Genomic DNA, 18,021 nt, shown 5'->3' on the forward strand with positions numbered 1-18,021 from the left:
GCTAGCTCGCTAGCTAGTGGGGGTTTAGCGTAGCAGTCACTTGCTACCGAAGCTGCAGGGGGAGCTATGTCGTGAAAAATATGAGCCCAAATCAGGCGAAAACCCAGAAACAGCAAAGGAATAACCAGACCTGCATAGGGCTTCTTTAAACTAACCTACCTGCTGCACCATGTATTAAAGGGAAACTTGGCAGGATTTCCCCCTCTGCTGGAGAAATTGTTATTTGCTATTTCAAATTTAACTGTGGGAAAAGGTAACGATAAAGCACATGGATTTGTTTACAAGCTAGCGAACGGTTAGCATAAGTTTGGCAGAACTATGTGGATGTTACAAGGTAAGAAACACGATTTAAAACTAGTTTCTTGTTTCTCACTTCTCTTTCCGGGACGGTAGTCTCAATGTTGCAAGGTTGGTTTTTCGCCTGAGGACGCTAGGTCACCAAGTCACCATTTTCACCGGAACAGGTCATTTAACCATCCAAATGATTTCTAAACGGGTTTATTACGTTGAAATAGTTGCCAAGTTCCCCTTTAAACTAACCTACCCGCTGCACTGTGCATTAAACAAACCTACCCTCTACACCTTGTACTAAACAAACCTACCTGCTGCACTGTGTATTAAACAAAACCTACCCGCTGAACTTTGTACTAAATGCAAATGTAAATGTAAACAAACCTACCCTCAACACCTTGCAGTAGCCTGAAATAGATGCACCTACCCGCAACACCTTGTAGTAGATAAACCTAGTAGAGGTAGCAGTAGATGCACACCTTAGCCCCTTGTAATAGATGTTGTAGCAGGTGTTGTAGTAGGTGTACCTACCCTTAGCACCTTGTAGTAGGTGTACCTACCCGTAGCACCTTGTAGTAGGTGTACCTACCCGTAGCACCTTGTAGTAGATGGCTCTGTTGATCTCCAGGGGGAAGAGGTTCTGCTCCTGTGTGGATCGGGCCCAGTTCACATAACGGAGCCAGTTCCCCTGCAAAGGGTCCGTGGCATCGACACACATCCAGCCTCGCGTCGGGAAGTACACCTTGGGGGGCAGGAAGAGAGAGAGAGAGATGGAGATAGAGAGAGATGGAGAGATGTGCGGCATTACCTGTGTGTGTGTGTGTGCGCGTGTGTGTGTGTGTGTGTGTGTGTGTGTGTGTGTGTGTGTGTGTGTGTGAGAGAGTGTGTGTAATGGCTGCACTGCCTACAAAGGACTGTACATAGTGCGCCACCACCGTATTGTTGCACTGTCAGTGAAGGAGCACCGCAACAATGCCACCTTTACTGCAATTCATCACAATGAAAAGATCAAGACAAACTGGTTCTCCCCTCCACACGAACAGTGCGCTACACTGGAAACTGCCATAAATAACTTACCAAATACACCTGACATAGTTGTAATTAATGAACACACCAAAGCCGTTAATAATAGAAACTGGTTGCTCTTTCGATGCTTACATGGACATCTGCTATGCTTCAAAACTGTTAAAATATAAACCATGGTACAATGTTTTCAATAACTCTGGCTACTCCTGTAAAATCACTGCCCTCATTTTTGGAAGTTTAGGCCATGTGCACAGGACAGGGTTCCCACTGTAAGTCAAATGTAAAATTCCATGACTTTTCCCTGACTTTCCCTGACAAAAAAATGAATTTCAATGACTTACTATACTATTTACTTTTTAGCGTGAGAGATGAATAAATGGGAATTGAATAAACAAAGTTGAGATACTCAAGGAAACCGTAAAGCAAATTACCAGTTCTGTGTGGAAATACTTTTCAATTTTAAACTGCTACAACAAAATTCCCTGATATTCCATGACTTTGCTCCAAAAATGATAAAATTCCCTGACTTTCCATGTCTGGAATAGACGTTGCAAAATTCCATGATATTCCAGAAATTCCATGACCCGTGGGAACCCTGACAAGATGTGTGTACGAGGCCTGCAGATCTGTGGACTACATAAGAACAAGGCCAAGAAACGGACAAGATATTGCTCTGTATCAGCAGTAATTGGCAGCCTCTACATATGGAGGTATGTGTGTGTGTGTGTGTGTGTGTGTGTGTAAGATACTGCTCTGTATCAGCAGTAATTGGCAGCCTCTACATATGGAGGCGTAGGTGCCACCTTTACCCCTAATGTGCATAATGGACTAGGATAGTGGCTGCTGTTGTACACCTTTCTATCACATTTGGATTATGCCATGATATATGATTATAATCTTCTAATCCAAATAAATAATTATATGTGCGTGTGAGTGTGAGTGAGTGAGTGTGTGTGTTTGTGTGTGTGTGTGTACTGGTCACCTCCCACATGTAGACGTTACTGGTCACCTGGGACCTCTTCTTCCTCTCCCCCACAAAAGGGCCGAAACGCTTGCCCCTGGGGATGGCCTGCACCGCCCACACACCTGGGGGGGTAATAAGGGTTGGGAGTTGGGGGGGGGGGGGGGGGGGGGGGTAATAAGGGTTTAGAGAAAGTTGAGAGGAAGAGAAAGTGTTTTGTTGCTAAAGAGCAGCTGCTATCGCTGTTTACATGATCACATGGCACAAGGTTGCTCAAACAGCCAATCAGCACACAGCAGTTGAGCTGGCCAATCAGCACGTGGCTGCAGAGCCTTTTTAAACCTGTCACTTCAACCTTCAAAACAGGAGCAGGAGACGTTTGAACAGTTTGTCCCATTCAGCAGGGGGAATACCACCCCTGAAAAAAAACAACCTGACCAACTTAAAGTGGTTTGCTGATTGACCAGCTTGTTAACCAGCTTGTTTGACCACCCTATGATGGTTGACCTGCTAGACCAGCAAAACTCTTGCGAAAACATACCTTCAGCTGGTTTACCCAGCTTACGATGGTAATTCAGTTGGTTTGGTTTGTCGTACTACCTCAAGCTGGTCATTTTAGCTGGTGTTTCTGGTGTACACTGCTGGTTTAACTGGCCATGCCAGTTTATGTTGATCATTCTAGCAAACCAGCATGACCATCTTACACCAACAATGTCAAGCTTGACACCAGCATGACCGCAGAAAATACTGCACTGCACTGCACTGAGGGGAAAGACTGCACTTGAAAGACTGCACTTGAAAGACTGCACTTGAGGGGCAGCCGTGGCCTACTGACTTGTAACCGGAGGATTGTGCCTTACTCCACTGAGGGGAAAGACTGCACTATTATGCACTACTGTGTGTCTTACTCCACTGAGGGGAAAGACTGCACTATTATGCACTATTATGCACTATTGTGTCTTACTCCACTGAGGGGAAAGACTGCACTATTATGCACTATTGTGTGTCTTACTCCACTGAGGGGAAAGACTGCACTATTATGCACTATTGTGTCTTACTCCACTGAGGGGAAAGACTGCACTATTATGCACTACTGTGTGTCTTACTCCACTGAGGGGAGAGACTGCACTATTATGCACTATTGTGCCTTACTCCACTGAGGGGAAAGACTGCACTATTGTGCCTTACTCCACTGAGGGGAAAGACTGCACTATTATGCACTATTGTGTCTTACTCCCCTGAGGGAAAGACTGCACTATTATGCACTATTGTGCACTATTGTGTCTTATTCCACTGCTCTGGGGCTGTATGTGCAAGTGTGCTTATCTGGGTGAACACGTCTTCACAGCCTCTCATTCAGTTCCTCTTCAAACCTGGAAAATAGAACTGGGTGGCGAATATGAAAGCCTCAGGAAGCGTGTGTGTGCGCGCATGTGTGTGTGTGTGTCTGTGTGTGTGTGTCTGTGTGTGAGTGAAAGCCAGAGCGTGAGTGTGAGTATGAGCATGTGTGTGATTATGCTATGGAGAGATTGGAGAGGATTTTGACGAGCGAGCATGAATTCATGAGGCATCGCTGGATTAAACCCAGAGACTGTCATGCCACTGCTTACCCACTACACTACTGGCTTCAACCCACGCCAGCCTGAACCTGAACCTGAATGGGAGTAGAGAGCTTAAAAGAGACATGTGCACAACCACAGTGTCTAGAGTGCACCTCCCACATCACACCTCCACAGTGTCTAGAGTGCACCTCCTACCTCCACAGTGTCTAGAGTGCACCTCCCACATCACACCTCCACAGTGTCTAGAGTGCACCTCCACCTCTATCTCACACCTCCACAGTGTCTAGAGTGCACCTCCCACCTCCACAGTGTCTAGAGTGCACCTCCCACATCACACCTCCACAGTGTCTAGAGTGCACCTCCCACCTCCACCTCCACAGTGTCTAGAGTGCACCTCCACCTCTATCTCACACCTCCACAGTGTCTAGAGTGCACCTCCCACCTCCACAGTGTCTAGAGTGCACCTCCCACATCACACCTCCACAGTGTCTAGAGTGCACCTCCCACCTCCACCTCCACAGTGTCTAGATATCCGAAGTGGGTGATAACGGGATTTTCACTATGAAACAATGTAGCCTCATGGATAAGGTAAATGACAGATTTAAGCGAAGGGGAGAATTTGCGTATAGTGAAATGTGCATAGTTATGCGTTTTTTTTTAACTTACGCACCCTTACGCACATTGGAGAATTCCCCCCTAGGTGTCTAGCAGCAGCAAATCTGACCATCAACCGCTAAATCTGAATTCGCTAGGGCTACAGTAATGTACCTTGGGAAGGTCGTAGGACAGGGCAAAGTGCATCCTATGTGAGCAAAGGTCAACGCGATTGACCACTTTCCTCTGCCGGCCACCAAGAAGGAACTGATGCGGTTCCTAGGTATGATCGGCGTCTACCGGTGCTTCTGTAAAAGTTTCTCCACGGTTGTGGAGCCTCTAACTGGTCTCTTGAAGGCGTCAGCTGGTTCATCTGGTCTGCCTCCTGCCAGAACGCGTTCGAGTCAGTCAAACGACTCCTCACGACCTCGCCAGTTCTAATGGCTCCTCAATTTTCGAAGCCCTTCCAACTTGAGGTGGACTCTCTGGGCCAGATGTACGTACATTTGCGAACGTAGCGTTATCAGCTTCATAGACAAACCGCACATTGCGAACGCTGTCAGACCCAAGTTTCCCAGAGTTCTGTACTTGGGCCCCTCCTCTTCCTCATATACATCCTCCCTCTTGGCCAGATTATTCGCAGCCACGGTCTCAACTTCCACTGCTATGCAGATGACATCCAACTCTATCTTACCACTCCCTCTCCCTCTGACCCCCCACCACGCTCCCTCACTGAATGCCTCTCTGACTTAAAATTATGGATGCAAAACAATTTTCTCAAGCTCAACACAGACAAAACCGAAATTTTGCTGATTGGCCCTAAAAGCATCCTCACCAAATCTCCCCATCTCACCCTCAACATTGATGGCTCATCTGTCCACTCCACCCCTGTTGTTAAAAACCTTGGCATTCAGCTTGACTCCACCCTTAGTTTTGATCCTCATATCAAGTCACATCACTCACTAAGAATGCCTTCTTTCACCTCCATAACATTGCACGCCTCCGACCCTTCCTCTCTGCTAGTGATGCACAGACTTTGGTTCACTCTTTCATTATGTCCCGTTTAGATTACTGCAACTCACTTTTCCTTGGTCTCCCCACTAAAACCCTTCAAAGACTACAATATATTCAAAACTCTGCAGCTAGGCTCCTCACCCATACCAGACGATCAGCACACATCACCCCCATTCTCCATCAACTCCATTGGCTACCAGTTCCGTCCCGGATCAAATACAAAGTACTACTACTCACCCTCAGAGCCCTCCACAACCTTGCTCCCCCCTACATCTGCGACCTCCTGACCCCTTACACTCCTTCCCGCTCACTCAGATCCTCTGACCAAAACCTCTTGGCTATCCCCCGCTCCAGACTCTCCACCCTGGGTGGCAGGTCCTTCAGTGCCTTGGCCCCCAAACTCTGGAACTCCCTCCCCCAACCCCTTCGTGCCTGTCCTTCTCTTCCTTTCTTCAAAGCACATCTCAAGACCTTTCTGTTTAATGATCACTTCTCCTCCACACCCAACACATAGTTCCTACAGATAACTTGTCTTTCTTGTATTGTTTTGTTTGTTTGTTATTGTATTTCCCTGCCTTTGTCTCTGTTGTATTGTTTGTTTGTTTGTTATTGTGTTTCCCTGCCTTCCTACTATGTAAAGCGACCTTGGGTTTGAGAAAGGCGCTATATAAAATAAACTTATTATTATTATTAGTAGTAGTAGTTCTACTCAAACTACTTGTGCACGTAGCCTATGGAAGATTGGTCAAATCTAGCAAGTAGGAAAGTTTAAGTGAATGACGTGAAAGTGAAAGTAAGACATTCGAAAGGCCAACGAAAGTTAATGTTGCTTTTGATAGTACAAAGACTTACAAAACTGGTGCTCTAAATAGCGATTCTGTTGTCTTTGAAAGGTTCTCTTATTGACGCATTGAACTGCAATTTGGATTAAAACCTGCTTTTACAAGGCGGAAGTATTTAGGTGCAGAATAGACGTGCGCTTTCAGGAGCAGTCTTTGTACATACCGTGGAATACATAATTAGGTGCACTTTACTCTTCCCCTCCCATCTTTTTACGCTAAACTCCCACTTTCCCCTGGATCCTCACATGAATGCATATGCATGACATGACAAACGCAATATGCCACTTTCAGCTCCCGCGACAGGCAGTTTGCGCTTTTACATCATTGCGGCCTGTTTGTACATACCTCGCAAGGATTTTACACATACGTTGCGAAACAAATACGCCTGAAGTGGGCGCAAAAGCGTTAGTACATCTGGCCCTCAGTGTCTGTCTGTCTCTCAAACACACACAGGTTCCATTAACTGTATTGCCACACCAACAACACATACACACATACAGCATTCATCATCTGCAGCACACACACACACACACACACACACACAAAGAGTTCAATGATGAACTCTGCTTCGGCAGCTTCATGTTTACCCATAATGCCGTTCACCTCTCTCTCCAGCAGCCTGGGAGAGTCAGGGCCACACTAAACAGCCCTCATGCCACAAACCCCATAACTACGGCTGAAAAGACCGTTATTCTCAAACTGAGAATATCTACAAACAAATAGGAACTACTGTCACCACACACACACACACCAGCACTTCATGTACTGAGAAGAAAACCATAGTTTAATACAGATCATTAATAAATGATTACATAATTTCATAACAATTATTCTAGTAATTATGCAAGTGTGTGTGTGTGTGTGTGTGTGTGTCCTCACCTATGCAGTGTTGGTTGATGGCTGATGGTCCGAGTGTGTGTGTGTGTGTGTGTGTGTGTGTGTGTGTGTCCTCACCTATGCGGTGTTGGTTGATGGCTGATGGTCCGAGTGTGTGTGAGTGTGTGTGTGTGTGTGTGTGTGTGTGTGTGTGTGTGTGTGTGTGTGTGTGTCCTCACCTATGCAGTGTTGGTTGATGGCTGATGGTCCGAGTGTGTGTGTGTGTGTGTGTGTGTGTGTGTGTGTGTGTCCTCACCTATGCAGTGTTGGTTGATGGCTGATGGTCCGAGTGTGTGTGTGTGTGTGTGTGTGTGTGTGTCCTCACCTACGCGGTGTTGGTTGACGGCTGACGGTCCGAGCCTCATGTTCTCTGGTAGTGCTTTCCACACATGGGGGGGGACGTCCTCCAGGGTCTCCCGAACCCCCCCGCTAACACACAGCCTTCCAGACCCGCCCGTCACAGCCATGCTGGCCAGGGGTCACACACCTGCTCACACACACACACACACACACATGCTTAGGTCAAACCACACATGTACACCTTGTCCCGCCAAACGAACAAACGGAGTTTTCCCAAAAAAACGATCAGCCCGGAGTTTTTAAAAACTCTGTTTGCGGGAGGAGAAAACCTCCGTTTGTGTCTAAATGACGGAGAGACGGGGTCCAACGCAGAACAACATCACCAGCTGCATCGTTTTCGTTGTCGTCTAAACAGTGAAGAGATGTTTTAAAGAGACAGTGAAGAGATGTTTTAAAGATATAGTGAAGAGATGTTTTAAAGATACAGTGAAGAGATGTTTTAATAGTCCAAAAGAGACAGTGAAGAGATGTTTTAAAGATATAGTGAAGGGATGTTTTAATAGTCCAAAAGACAGTGCAGAGATGTTTTAGTAGTCAGACTGGCCACAGGAGTGCCGCATCAGAGATATTTCTGGTCTGAATATTGAATATTGAATACTGAACATGTGCCATGGTGGCATTCTGAATGAACTGTAAGTCATATGAGAGTATTATATGGACGTTATCTCTCATTATCACCCGGAGAGAAGAAATACTCTTTTCTGATTGGTTGGCGGGGTGGCTTTTAATTCTGAATAACGGGACACCTATGAAGTAGATCTGGTAAAAAAAGTTTAATCACCGTTCCATATCAATGCTTATGAATGGTAACTATAACAACGATAGTAGGACAACGGTTGAGGCTTCGCAACAATGGAATCAACTGCAAACAAGCTAACTGTCCAAGCTGAACTAGTGAGCTTCTTTTTAAACGGAACCGTGTGTTTCCTTTGTTTTACAGTGGCAACTGGGTGATGAGTGGGATAACGGCCTTCGAGGTGTGTCCAGTTATACGGAATGGGCGGAGGCAACTCGGAGGAGTTCTTTGCCCCTCGCCCTCGTCCATTAATTACGTATAACAGGACACCTCGGCGGCCGTTATCCCTTACTTATTACACAGCTCTTCATAATGCTGAAGAATACTCCATTCACTTGAATGGGCCTTCCCAACGTTCGGTGGTCTGCTATTTCTTGATAACACACCGTTGCTAAGTATAACAGACCGCTTCAAATTCACGTCTTTCATATCACTATGCAAGGACTGGAACTTCATTCAAAAGTGAAAGCAGACGGTTGATCAGCTGTGTTCTAATTAAGCAATAAGCCCCGAGAGGCCAATCACAATCAAGGACCGGAACTATCAGTTTTAGAAAGAATGTTTGATTCAAGTTCAGCGTGTTTTGTTTGCAAACTATTTGTTTCTCAGCAAAAGCCACGATGAAACGGTAACAAATAGGCTACAGCCTAAGCTATGTATGCTAAAGAGTCATATCGTGGGCAATTTATTGTTTCGTTTTGGAAAGTTTAGTTAGTTTATATACTCTTTTGATCCCGTGAAGGAAATTTGGTCTCTGCATTTATCCCAATCCGTGAATTATTAAAAAACACACTCAGCACACAGTGAGGTGAAGCACACACTAATCCCGGCGCAGTGAGCTGCCTGCAACAACAGTGGCGCTCGGGGAGCAGTGAGGGGTTAGGTGCCTTGCTCAAGCTTACCAGAAGCGCTAACCAGTAGGCCACGGCTGCCCCAAGTAGCCGTGTAATAAGCGGGATAATGTATAGAACGCCGGTCATTATCGGAAAATAGGTCCCTTCAGGACGGAACAAGACCCGCCCTGTCGGGACCTATTTCCCAATAATGATCGGCTTATACATTATCCCTTACTTATTACACGGCTCTTTATAATGCTAAAGAATGCTCCATTCACTTGAATGGGCCTTCCCAACGTTTGGCGGTCTGCTAATTCTCAATAACAGACCGCTGTCAAGGAAAATGGGCTTTGTGCTTCTAAGTCAATTCTTTCATATCACTACGCAAGGATTGGAACTTCATTCAAAAGTGAAAGCAGACGGTTGATCAGCTGTTTTCTAAAGAATGTTTGATTCAAGTTCAGCGTGTGTTGTTGCGAACTACAGTAGGCTATTTGTTTCTCAGCAAATGCCACGATGAACGGTAACAAATAGGCTAGGCTATGTAGCCTAAAGTCACATCGCGGTGACTTTATTATTTCGTTTTGGCAAGTAGCCGTGTAATAAGCGGGATAATGTATAGAACGCCGGTCATTATTGTGAAAATAAGTCCCTTCAGGGTGGAACAAGACCCCTCCACTGCGTGTCGGGATTCAGTTCGCCCTGTCAGGACTTAGTTTCCCAATAATGACCGGCATTCTATACATTATCCCTTACTTATGCAAATTTCCTTTCTAATCACACAAAGTATCACACTGTTTAATGCTGTTAACGGTGTGTAAAAAGCTAATGCTGATGTGTCTACTGTGCAACCCCCCCCCACACACACACACACACAAAGGAATAGGCCAAGAAGCAGCTCACTTTTAGACACAACTTATGCTCCTTTTAGACACAACTTATGCTCCTTTTCAGCATCTGGTTGGTTGCTCACCTTATTTCGGCTCCTTAATAGTACACCTGTAACCTCCACTTCCCCTTTTAAACACAAATTATGACTATCAACTTCTCTTTTCAGTATATTTCTGCACAGAACCGCTCACATGAAACGGAAAAAAACAGGCATCCCTTCTATTTTCTAGATGGTTGGCGTTTGCAGCGTGGTTCGAGCTGCGTCTGAGATACGGTTTTGGCAGAGGCTGCGAGGCTGCTGTAACCTGTAAGCATGCGTGGGCAAATGGAACTTCGCAGACGCGACTCAGGCAATATGTTCAAGCCGCAAATCATGTGACATTTTTACAATTTTCCTTTCTAATCACTTATCACCCTCATACATTAAAATCTCGCATTGTTTAATGCTGTTAATGATGTAAAGAAATCATTAAGCATAAGGTACAAACCTTAAAAGTTATCGTGGCGTTGGTGTTTATCAGATAAGAACAAAGACATGGTACTGTACTATAATTCATAATAATAAAAATTATTGTGGCATTGGTGTTTATCAGATAAGAACAAAGACATGATACTATAATTCATAATAATTATTTCATCATTTAGTATTTCATTAGGATACCAGATAGTTAGGCCTACTTAAACACAATGTTTTTGAAATCCTCAAATATCAAAATCTTTAAAATCTCAAATCGATTGGGTTCTAAAAAGTATGTTACTGAATTTATCTACAGAATAAATTGCAAACAGGAGTTGGGCTGTGTGTGTGTGTGTGTGTGTGTGTGTGTGTGTGTGTGTGTGTGTGTGTGTGTGTGCCTACCTGTAAAAGGGGTGTCTAACTCACCCGCTCTCTCTCTCTCTCTCTCTTTTAGGCCTTGTTACGTCTCCAAAAGGATACTGAAGGATAAAGCAAAAGGATACTGTTAAAGATCTTGGTGTATTAATTGACTGTTAAAGATCTTGGTGTATTAATTGACTATATATATATATATATATATAATATATATATTATTGAATACAGGTTGGAGGTCGACCATCTGACCACGTGGTGCAGGGACAACAACCTCCTGCTGAACGTCAGCAAGACCAAAGAGATTGTTGTTGACTTCCGGAGAGGTCACACCCAACACCTGCCACTGACCATCGACGGTGCTGTGGTGGAGAGAGCGAGCAGCACCAAATTCCTGGGGGTGCACATCAGCGAAGACCTCTCCTGGACCACCAACACTGCATCACTGGCGAAGAGAGCTCAGCGCCGCCTGTACTTCCTGCGGAAACTCAGGCGAGCAAGTGCTCCACCAGCCATCATGACCACATTCTACCGAGGCACCATTGAGAGCATCCTCTCCAGCTGTATCGCTGTGTGGGGCGGAAGCTGCACTGAATACAACAGGAAAGCCCTGCAGCGCATAGTGAACACAGCTGGAAGGATTATTGGTGCTTCACTCCCCTCCCTGAAGGACATTTACACCACCCACCTCACCCGCAAGGCGACCAAAATTGTGAGTGATGCAAGTCACCCCGCTCACAATCTGTTCGATCTACTGCCCTCTGGGAAGAGGTACAGAAGCCTGCGCTCCCGCACTACCAGACTCACCAACAGCTTCATACACCAAGCTGTAAGGATGCTGAACTCTCTCCCTCCTCTCCCCCCTCCACCCTCAGCTACATAACATCCTGGACATTGGACCCACAATGGCCGCGTGCACTACTCCACTTGCACACTTGCACACTTGTACACTTTACAACTTGTTGTTGTCCTGAAAACACAACACATCTGCTGCTCTTACATAACTTGCACCACTATGTCACTTTCTTTCTTACTTAGGTCAAACAGAACTACACAAGCCTTTTATTGGCCTGACTTTGCACTAGTATTTTATTGACTGTCTATGCACAATTTCAACCAAATTTTGCTGCTCTTATTTTTTTTCATTATTATATGTGCCCTCTTATTTACTTACTTTTTTGTTTACTTGAATGTTATGTTTGTCTGTGGACTTAAATTGGTAAAATATGTCTTGTCTTCACCGTGGGATAGTGAGAAACGTAATTTCGATCTCTTTGTATGTCTGGAACATGTGAAGAAATTGACAATAAAGCTGACTTTGACTTTGACTTTGACTTTGACTGTTAAAGATCTTGGTGTATTAATTGACTGTTAAAGATCTTGGTGTATTGATTGACAGTGATCTAAATTTCAACAGCCACATGAAAGCAATAACTCAATCAGCTTTTCACCACCTCAAAAACATTGCCAAACATAGGCAGATGTCTAAACATAATTTAGAAAAACTCATTCATGCATTTATCTCCAACAGGGTTGATTACTGCAGTGGGCTTTTCACAGGTCACAGGACACGCAGTAGCTAGGGCTCTCACAAAAACTAGAAGAACTGACCACATCACTCCAATTTCCTGCACTGGCTTCCAGTAAGTCACAGAATTTACTTCCAGTAAGTCACAGAATTTACTTTAAACACTATTGCTTATTTATAAATCAGTAAATGAGCAGGACCTAAATACCTATCATAGTATAGTATATATAGTATAAGTATAAGTATACTCCAGTATAAGTATACTTTGATCCTGTGAGGGAAATTTGGTCTCTGCATTTATCCCAATCCGTGAATTAGTGAAACACACTCAGCACACAGTGAACACACAGTGAGGTGACGCACACACTAATCCCGGCGCAGTGAGCTGCCTGCAACAACAGCGGCGCTCGGGGAGCAGTGAGGGGTTAGGTGCCTTGCTCAAGGGCACTTCAGCCGTGCCTACTGGTCGGGGCTCGAACTGGCAACCCTCCGGTTACAAGTCTGAAGCGCTAACCAGTAGGCCACAGCTGCCCCTCAGACGCTTCTTGACCTCTCAGGTCTCAGGAGAAAAACCTGCTAGTAAAACCTGCTGTTAGAACTAAACATGGTGAAGCAGCTTTTAGCTGCTATGCGGTTCAGCTCTGGAACTAACTTTCGGATGACATCAAAAAGGCCCCAACTGTAGCCAGTTTTAAATCTAGACTTAAGACCAAACTGTTCTCAGATGCTTTCTGCTAACTGCATTGAGTTACAAATTCTTGCCTTCTATGCTTTTATTTGCTATTACTGTTTGCTTTTGTTTATGTAAAGCACATTGAATAATCTCTGTATATGAAATGCGTTATATAAATAAACATTTCTTTCTTGGCACAATGTTTAAATTCTTATTTTGCACGTCTCGTTTATGAGCAACGCGCCAAGGGGTGTGGCAACTAACGACCTGAAGGGGGGATCTGGCGCGTTGTCTAAAAATCGCTATCGTACAAAAAGTGCCTAAAGTGCCTAAAGTGCCTAAAGTGCCCTACTAATGTCCAAATCACTATCGTACAAAAAGTGCCCTACTAATGTCCAGTAACATCTCTGCTAAAACACACACCCTAATGTCCAAATCGCTATCGTACCTAAAGTGCCTAAAGTGCCCTACTAATGTCCAGTAACATCTCTGCTAAAACACACACCCTAATGTCCAGTAACATCTCTGCTAAAACACACACCCTAATGTCCAAATCGCTATCGTACCTAAAGTGCCCTACTAATGTCCAGTAACATCTCTGCTAAAACACACACCCTAATGTCCAGTAACATCTCTGCTAAAACACACACCCTAATGTCCAAATCGCTATCGTACACTACCTAAAGTGCCCTACTAATGTCCAGTAACATCTCTGCTAAAACACACACCCTAATGTCCAAATCGCTATCGTACCTAAAGTGCCCTACTAATGTCCAGTAACATCTCTGCTAAAACACACACCCTAATGTCCAGTAATATCTCTGCTAAAACACACACCCTAATGTCCAGTAATATCTCTGCTAAAACACAGGGTGGTTGTGTCCACCTATTCCCTTTATTCGAGAGCACGACTTACTGCAGTACTGACATCACAAGGCCGCGTTGCGTGTGTGTGTGTGTGTGTGTGTGTGCGTTCGTACGTGTGTGTGTGTGTGTGTGTGTGCGTGCGTGTGCGTATGTGTGTGTGCGTGTCCGTTCCAGCCTGTTACTGCAGTACTGACATCACAAGGCCGTGGTGTGTGCGTGCGTGTGTGTGTGCTTTCGTACGTGTGTGTGTGTCTGTGCGTGTGTGTGTGTGTGTGTGCGTGTCCGTTCCAGCCTGTTACTGCAGTACTGACATCACAAGGCCGTGGTGCCAAGCCGCACTCACCTTGACCCTCACTTTATGTCTGGATTCTAAATCACCATCTTTATAACTCCTCGTTGCCTCTGCTTGATAATGGTCACTATGGTGCTCCTGGGGCCAGATTGCATGGTCAGCACACCGGAGTGTGTGTGGGCTTATCTTCTAATCACACACTCACACTGGTGTCTCGAGAAAAAGAGGCCCAAGACGAGTCATCACCCTCACACACACACACACACACGGTGATTCTGAGCCCATTTTAACATTAGATGACTGCACACAGACAGGTTGCAGGATGTTAACGTTTGATCTGCATCCGACCCCATCTGAGCCTGTGATCCTGTGTGAGGGGTTCATATTATCGGCCGCTATTGAGCAAGGTAATAGACCATTTATTATGGACTATTAAAGATTCACTGTAGTTTTCTATTGATGATTCACTGTAGAAAAACCTTGTTTAATGATGACCCCCCCACACACACACTCACTCTCTCTTACACACACAAACACACACACACAATTAACAGCAGTCTCAATATGGACAACTATAGGACTCCAATTTCATCTAATTGCTTTGTCATTTCACAAAAGGCCAATGGTAATTTCGTTTACTGACAAATATGTAAAACCTATTAGTTACTCTGGATCATTAAGAATACAGGGGATTTATGCCACACAGGCATAAGCATTTTTTTATTTACCATAAATAATAAACGTCTGGGCCTCTGTATAAACAGCCTATATGACTAATGATCATTTTACCCGAGGCCCGTGCTGTGGGGGGTTTGGGAGCAGCCGCCTCGGCAGCTTCGTCTCACAAAGGAAACTTGCCTGGCCTAAACAGCTGATTATAGGCTATGGACTAGACCACTACAGGCTGCTACAGCCAGAAGCCGCTGGCTTTCTACACAGCTGATGGGCTAGCTCACTGGCTACTGCAGACAGAATCCGTGCAGTAAGAGCTAGTGCTGAGATCGACGTCATTTTAAATCCCCTCTCCATCATTTAGATCACGCCGTTTTATGGCACATCTAGAACTTTCTGTTTCAGCCCATAACGACCTCGAAACACATGTAGACGCACAGATACGCTGCCAAATGTTTACGTTTTTGTCCGATATATAAAAACAACAGAGAAAGCAAGGGTCAAGTTTATCATTCTTGAGAAACCCTAAAAACAAAGTTGGGCCACGGTGGGTTTGAGTAGCCTATACGGAACAAAGAAGCTGAACCTACACGACAGTGAAAAGTCACAATAACCCAGACTGATAGAAAATGACCAGATTTTAAATGTGGCCCTATTTAATGCAAATCCGGATGATATATCCACAGTGTAGTTAAACGTTCGGTGGATGCACTGAATAGTAGCCTAGACTATACATCACCCAAACCATCATAAATATGGAAACGGGTCAGTCGCTGTGTCTTACAGTCAAGAACTGCTAAGGAGAGGTAGCCTAAACATTTAGAAATATTAGGTTACAATTTACATGTTCAGGTCAGATGTTTTTTCGAAGCCTCATAATAATCTGCTATGGATAAAACGTGCATCACGAGTTTGGTGTGTTAATGGGGAAAAGCCTGCGAGCTCGGGCAGGACTTTCAAGTTTGCCAATAAAAGAGAAAGCAATATGGAGACAACAGACGCTAACAATGCCACTTTGACCCAACTTCTTTAAAAAGTTTCATAAATGCCCTAATGAATGTCCCCAAAGCCTTGAAAGACTGGTTGGGCAAACACATTTTATTGTTTCCCAGCATCGATCACCCTGAATGTTTGAAAGCGATGCGACCCAAACCAGCAAGGTGTCGGCTATCTGAGGATTCCGCTAAGCCTCGCAAACGGGTTGATTGGGAAAACCCTCTCGATTCATTTGGCACTTACCTGTTGTGTTTGGACCGATACTGTGTGAGGTTTTGCTCTACCTGCTCTCAATCTGCTGAAAATGGCGGATGCGGACTGGAGCCGAGGGCTTCTCCAATATTACTGGTCGGTCGGGTCGGAGAATTGGGAGAGGCAAGTAGCTCGTTTAACCATCAGGATGAGCAGTGACACAACTCGGACTGCAGATAGTCAGATCATGCGTTTAGGCTCTGACCTGGCCTGGATATCATACTTTAAAACGAGTCCCCCCCCCTACATACACACACACACACACCGACCAACTCACACATCTCCTCGATGTCGCTTTGAAAGAGCAGATCCCGTCCCGAAGTGTCAGCTTGTCTACAGATGGTCTTTGCCCTATGACACCGTGGAATGCAAGGCCTACGTTTTAAGTGTCTGCCCGTAAACAGAGGGGCTACACAACTCAAAATCAGCAGGATTCTCGAACAGGCGACATGTAGGCTAGCACCTCATCATCAAGTTCAAGAGCAATACGGAGCAGCAACCTATAATCTGGTTTGACGTATTAAAGAAAAATCAGGTATGCGCTCTGAGTCACCGCCATGCTATAAACAGGGGCTTCGCTAAGGACTGATAAACTATACATTTCTTTCTAAAGATATTTTTATTACGAATATCATTGCTAATTTGAGAGCCCACAGTCTCACAGTCCGTGTTTTGTTCAACAACATTCAATGTTTTAAATAGAAACGAAGAACGGTGGAAACAAAAGGTTCAGCCTGATTAGGCCTAATTGCCTTCGATAGGGTCGTCCTGTTTATTATAATAGCCCCAGGCTGGTCCATTGTGTGAATTCGTGCCCTCAGCAAGTGTGGTGTGGTTTGTCACCACCAGAGGGCACTATATTATCACTGCTCCCAGAGCATACCGGTATACAGCTCTGACTGCTCCGACGCAGTCTAATCGGTGAATCAATGTGGTTCTGTCGAGAAAGCTTTTTCGTTTAAACGAATATCCATGTAGGTGTAATTAGATTTCAGCCTTTAGTCTACAGACAAGTGGTAACATTTCTGGAGTTAGGCCTATAGGCTATACAAGTCACCTCTCAAGCCAGCGCTGGTGTCTATTTTGACAAAGATAACTGTAGCCTAATGGCTGTCTTATAGCCAATCATAATAAAGACTACAATATTTATGTGCATGGCATCTTAGCAGATGTGACTCACAAAGAAATCAATAAACATCACATTCACATCAACATTAAAATGAACAGTTGAAAGTGAAGTCATTCAGCTGAATTAAGAGTAGACTACTTGTCTTGAGTAGAGGTGTTGTTGCTTGTTTGATAGAGAAAGGAACTCCAGAGCTGAGGGATGATCACGTGTGACTGATGACTTAATAATGGGCATGACGGATACATAATGGGCATGACGGGCATGACGACTACATAATGGGCATGACGGCTACATAATGGGCATAATGGGCATGACGGGTACATAATGGGCATGACGGGCATGACGCCTATATGGGCATGACGGGCATGACGGCTATAATGGGCATGACAGGTACATAATGGGCATGACGGGTACATAATGGGCATGACGGCATGACTGCTATAATGGGCATGACGACTACATAATGGGGATGACGGGTACATAATGGGCATGACGGGCATGACTGCTATAATGGGCATGACGGCTATAATGGGCATGACGACTACATAATGGGCATGACGGGTATAATGGGCATGATGACTACATAATGGGCATGACGACTACATAATGGGCATGACGGGCATGGCGGGTACATAATGGGCATGACAGGTACATAATGGGCATGACGGGTACATAATGGGCATGACGAGTACATAATGGGCATGACGACTACGTACATAATGGGCATGACGACT

The 18,021-nt window shown here is 44.9% G+C and overlaps 1 protein-coding gene across 11 annotated transcripts in view; it reads right to left on the reverse strand.

Annotated features, from left to right (window-relative positions):
• prdm2b (PR domain containing 2, with ZNF domain b) overlaps nucleotides 1-16,713 on the reverse strand; it is a 41,766-nt gene extending 25,053 nt beyond the window's left edge. For 6 of the 11 annotated variants that reach the window (XR_006031122.1, XR_006031125.1, XR_006031123.1 and 3 more), the window contains exons 1-5: nucleotides 16,436-16,713; nucleotides 10,933-10,985; nucleotides 7,492-7,653; nucleotides 2,300-2,403; nucleotides 881-1,033 (exon numbers count right to left, since the gene is read on the reverse strand). Coding sequence is in view for 6 of the 11 variants with exons in the window: in XM_042088713.1 (XP_041944647.1) it covers nucleotides 881-1,033; nucleotides 2,300-2,403; nucleotides 7,492-7,633 (399 nt within the window). In the remaining 5 variants the exon portion in view is untranslated. The other 5 variants (XM_042088711.1, XM_042088710.1, XM_042088712.1 and 2 more) reach the window with 5 other exon arrangements.
• Nucleotides 16,714-18,021: the final 1,308 nt, after the last annotated feature.

Source organism: Alosa sapidissima, chromosome 4 (genome assembly GCF_018492685.1).
Source record: "Alosa sapidissima isolate fAloSap1 chromosome 4, fAloSap1.pri, whole genome shotgun sequence".
NCBI lineage: Eukaryota > Metazoa > Chordata > Actinopteri > Clupeiformes > Clupeidae > Alosa > Alosa sapidissima.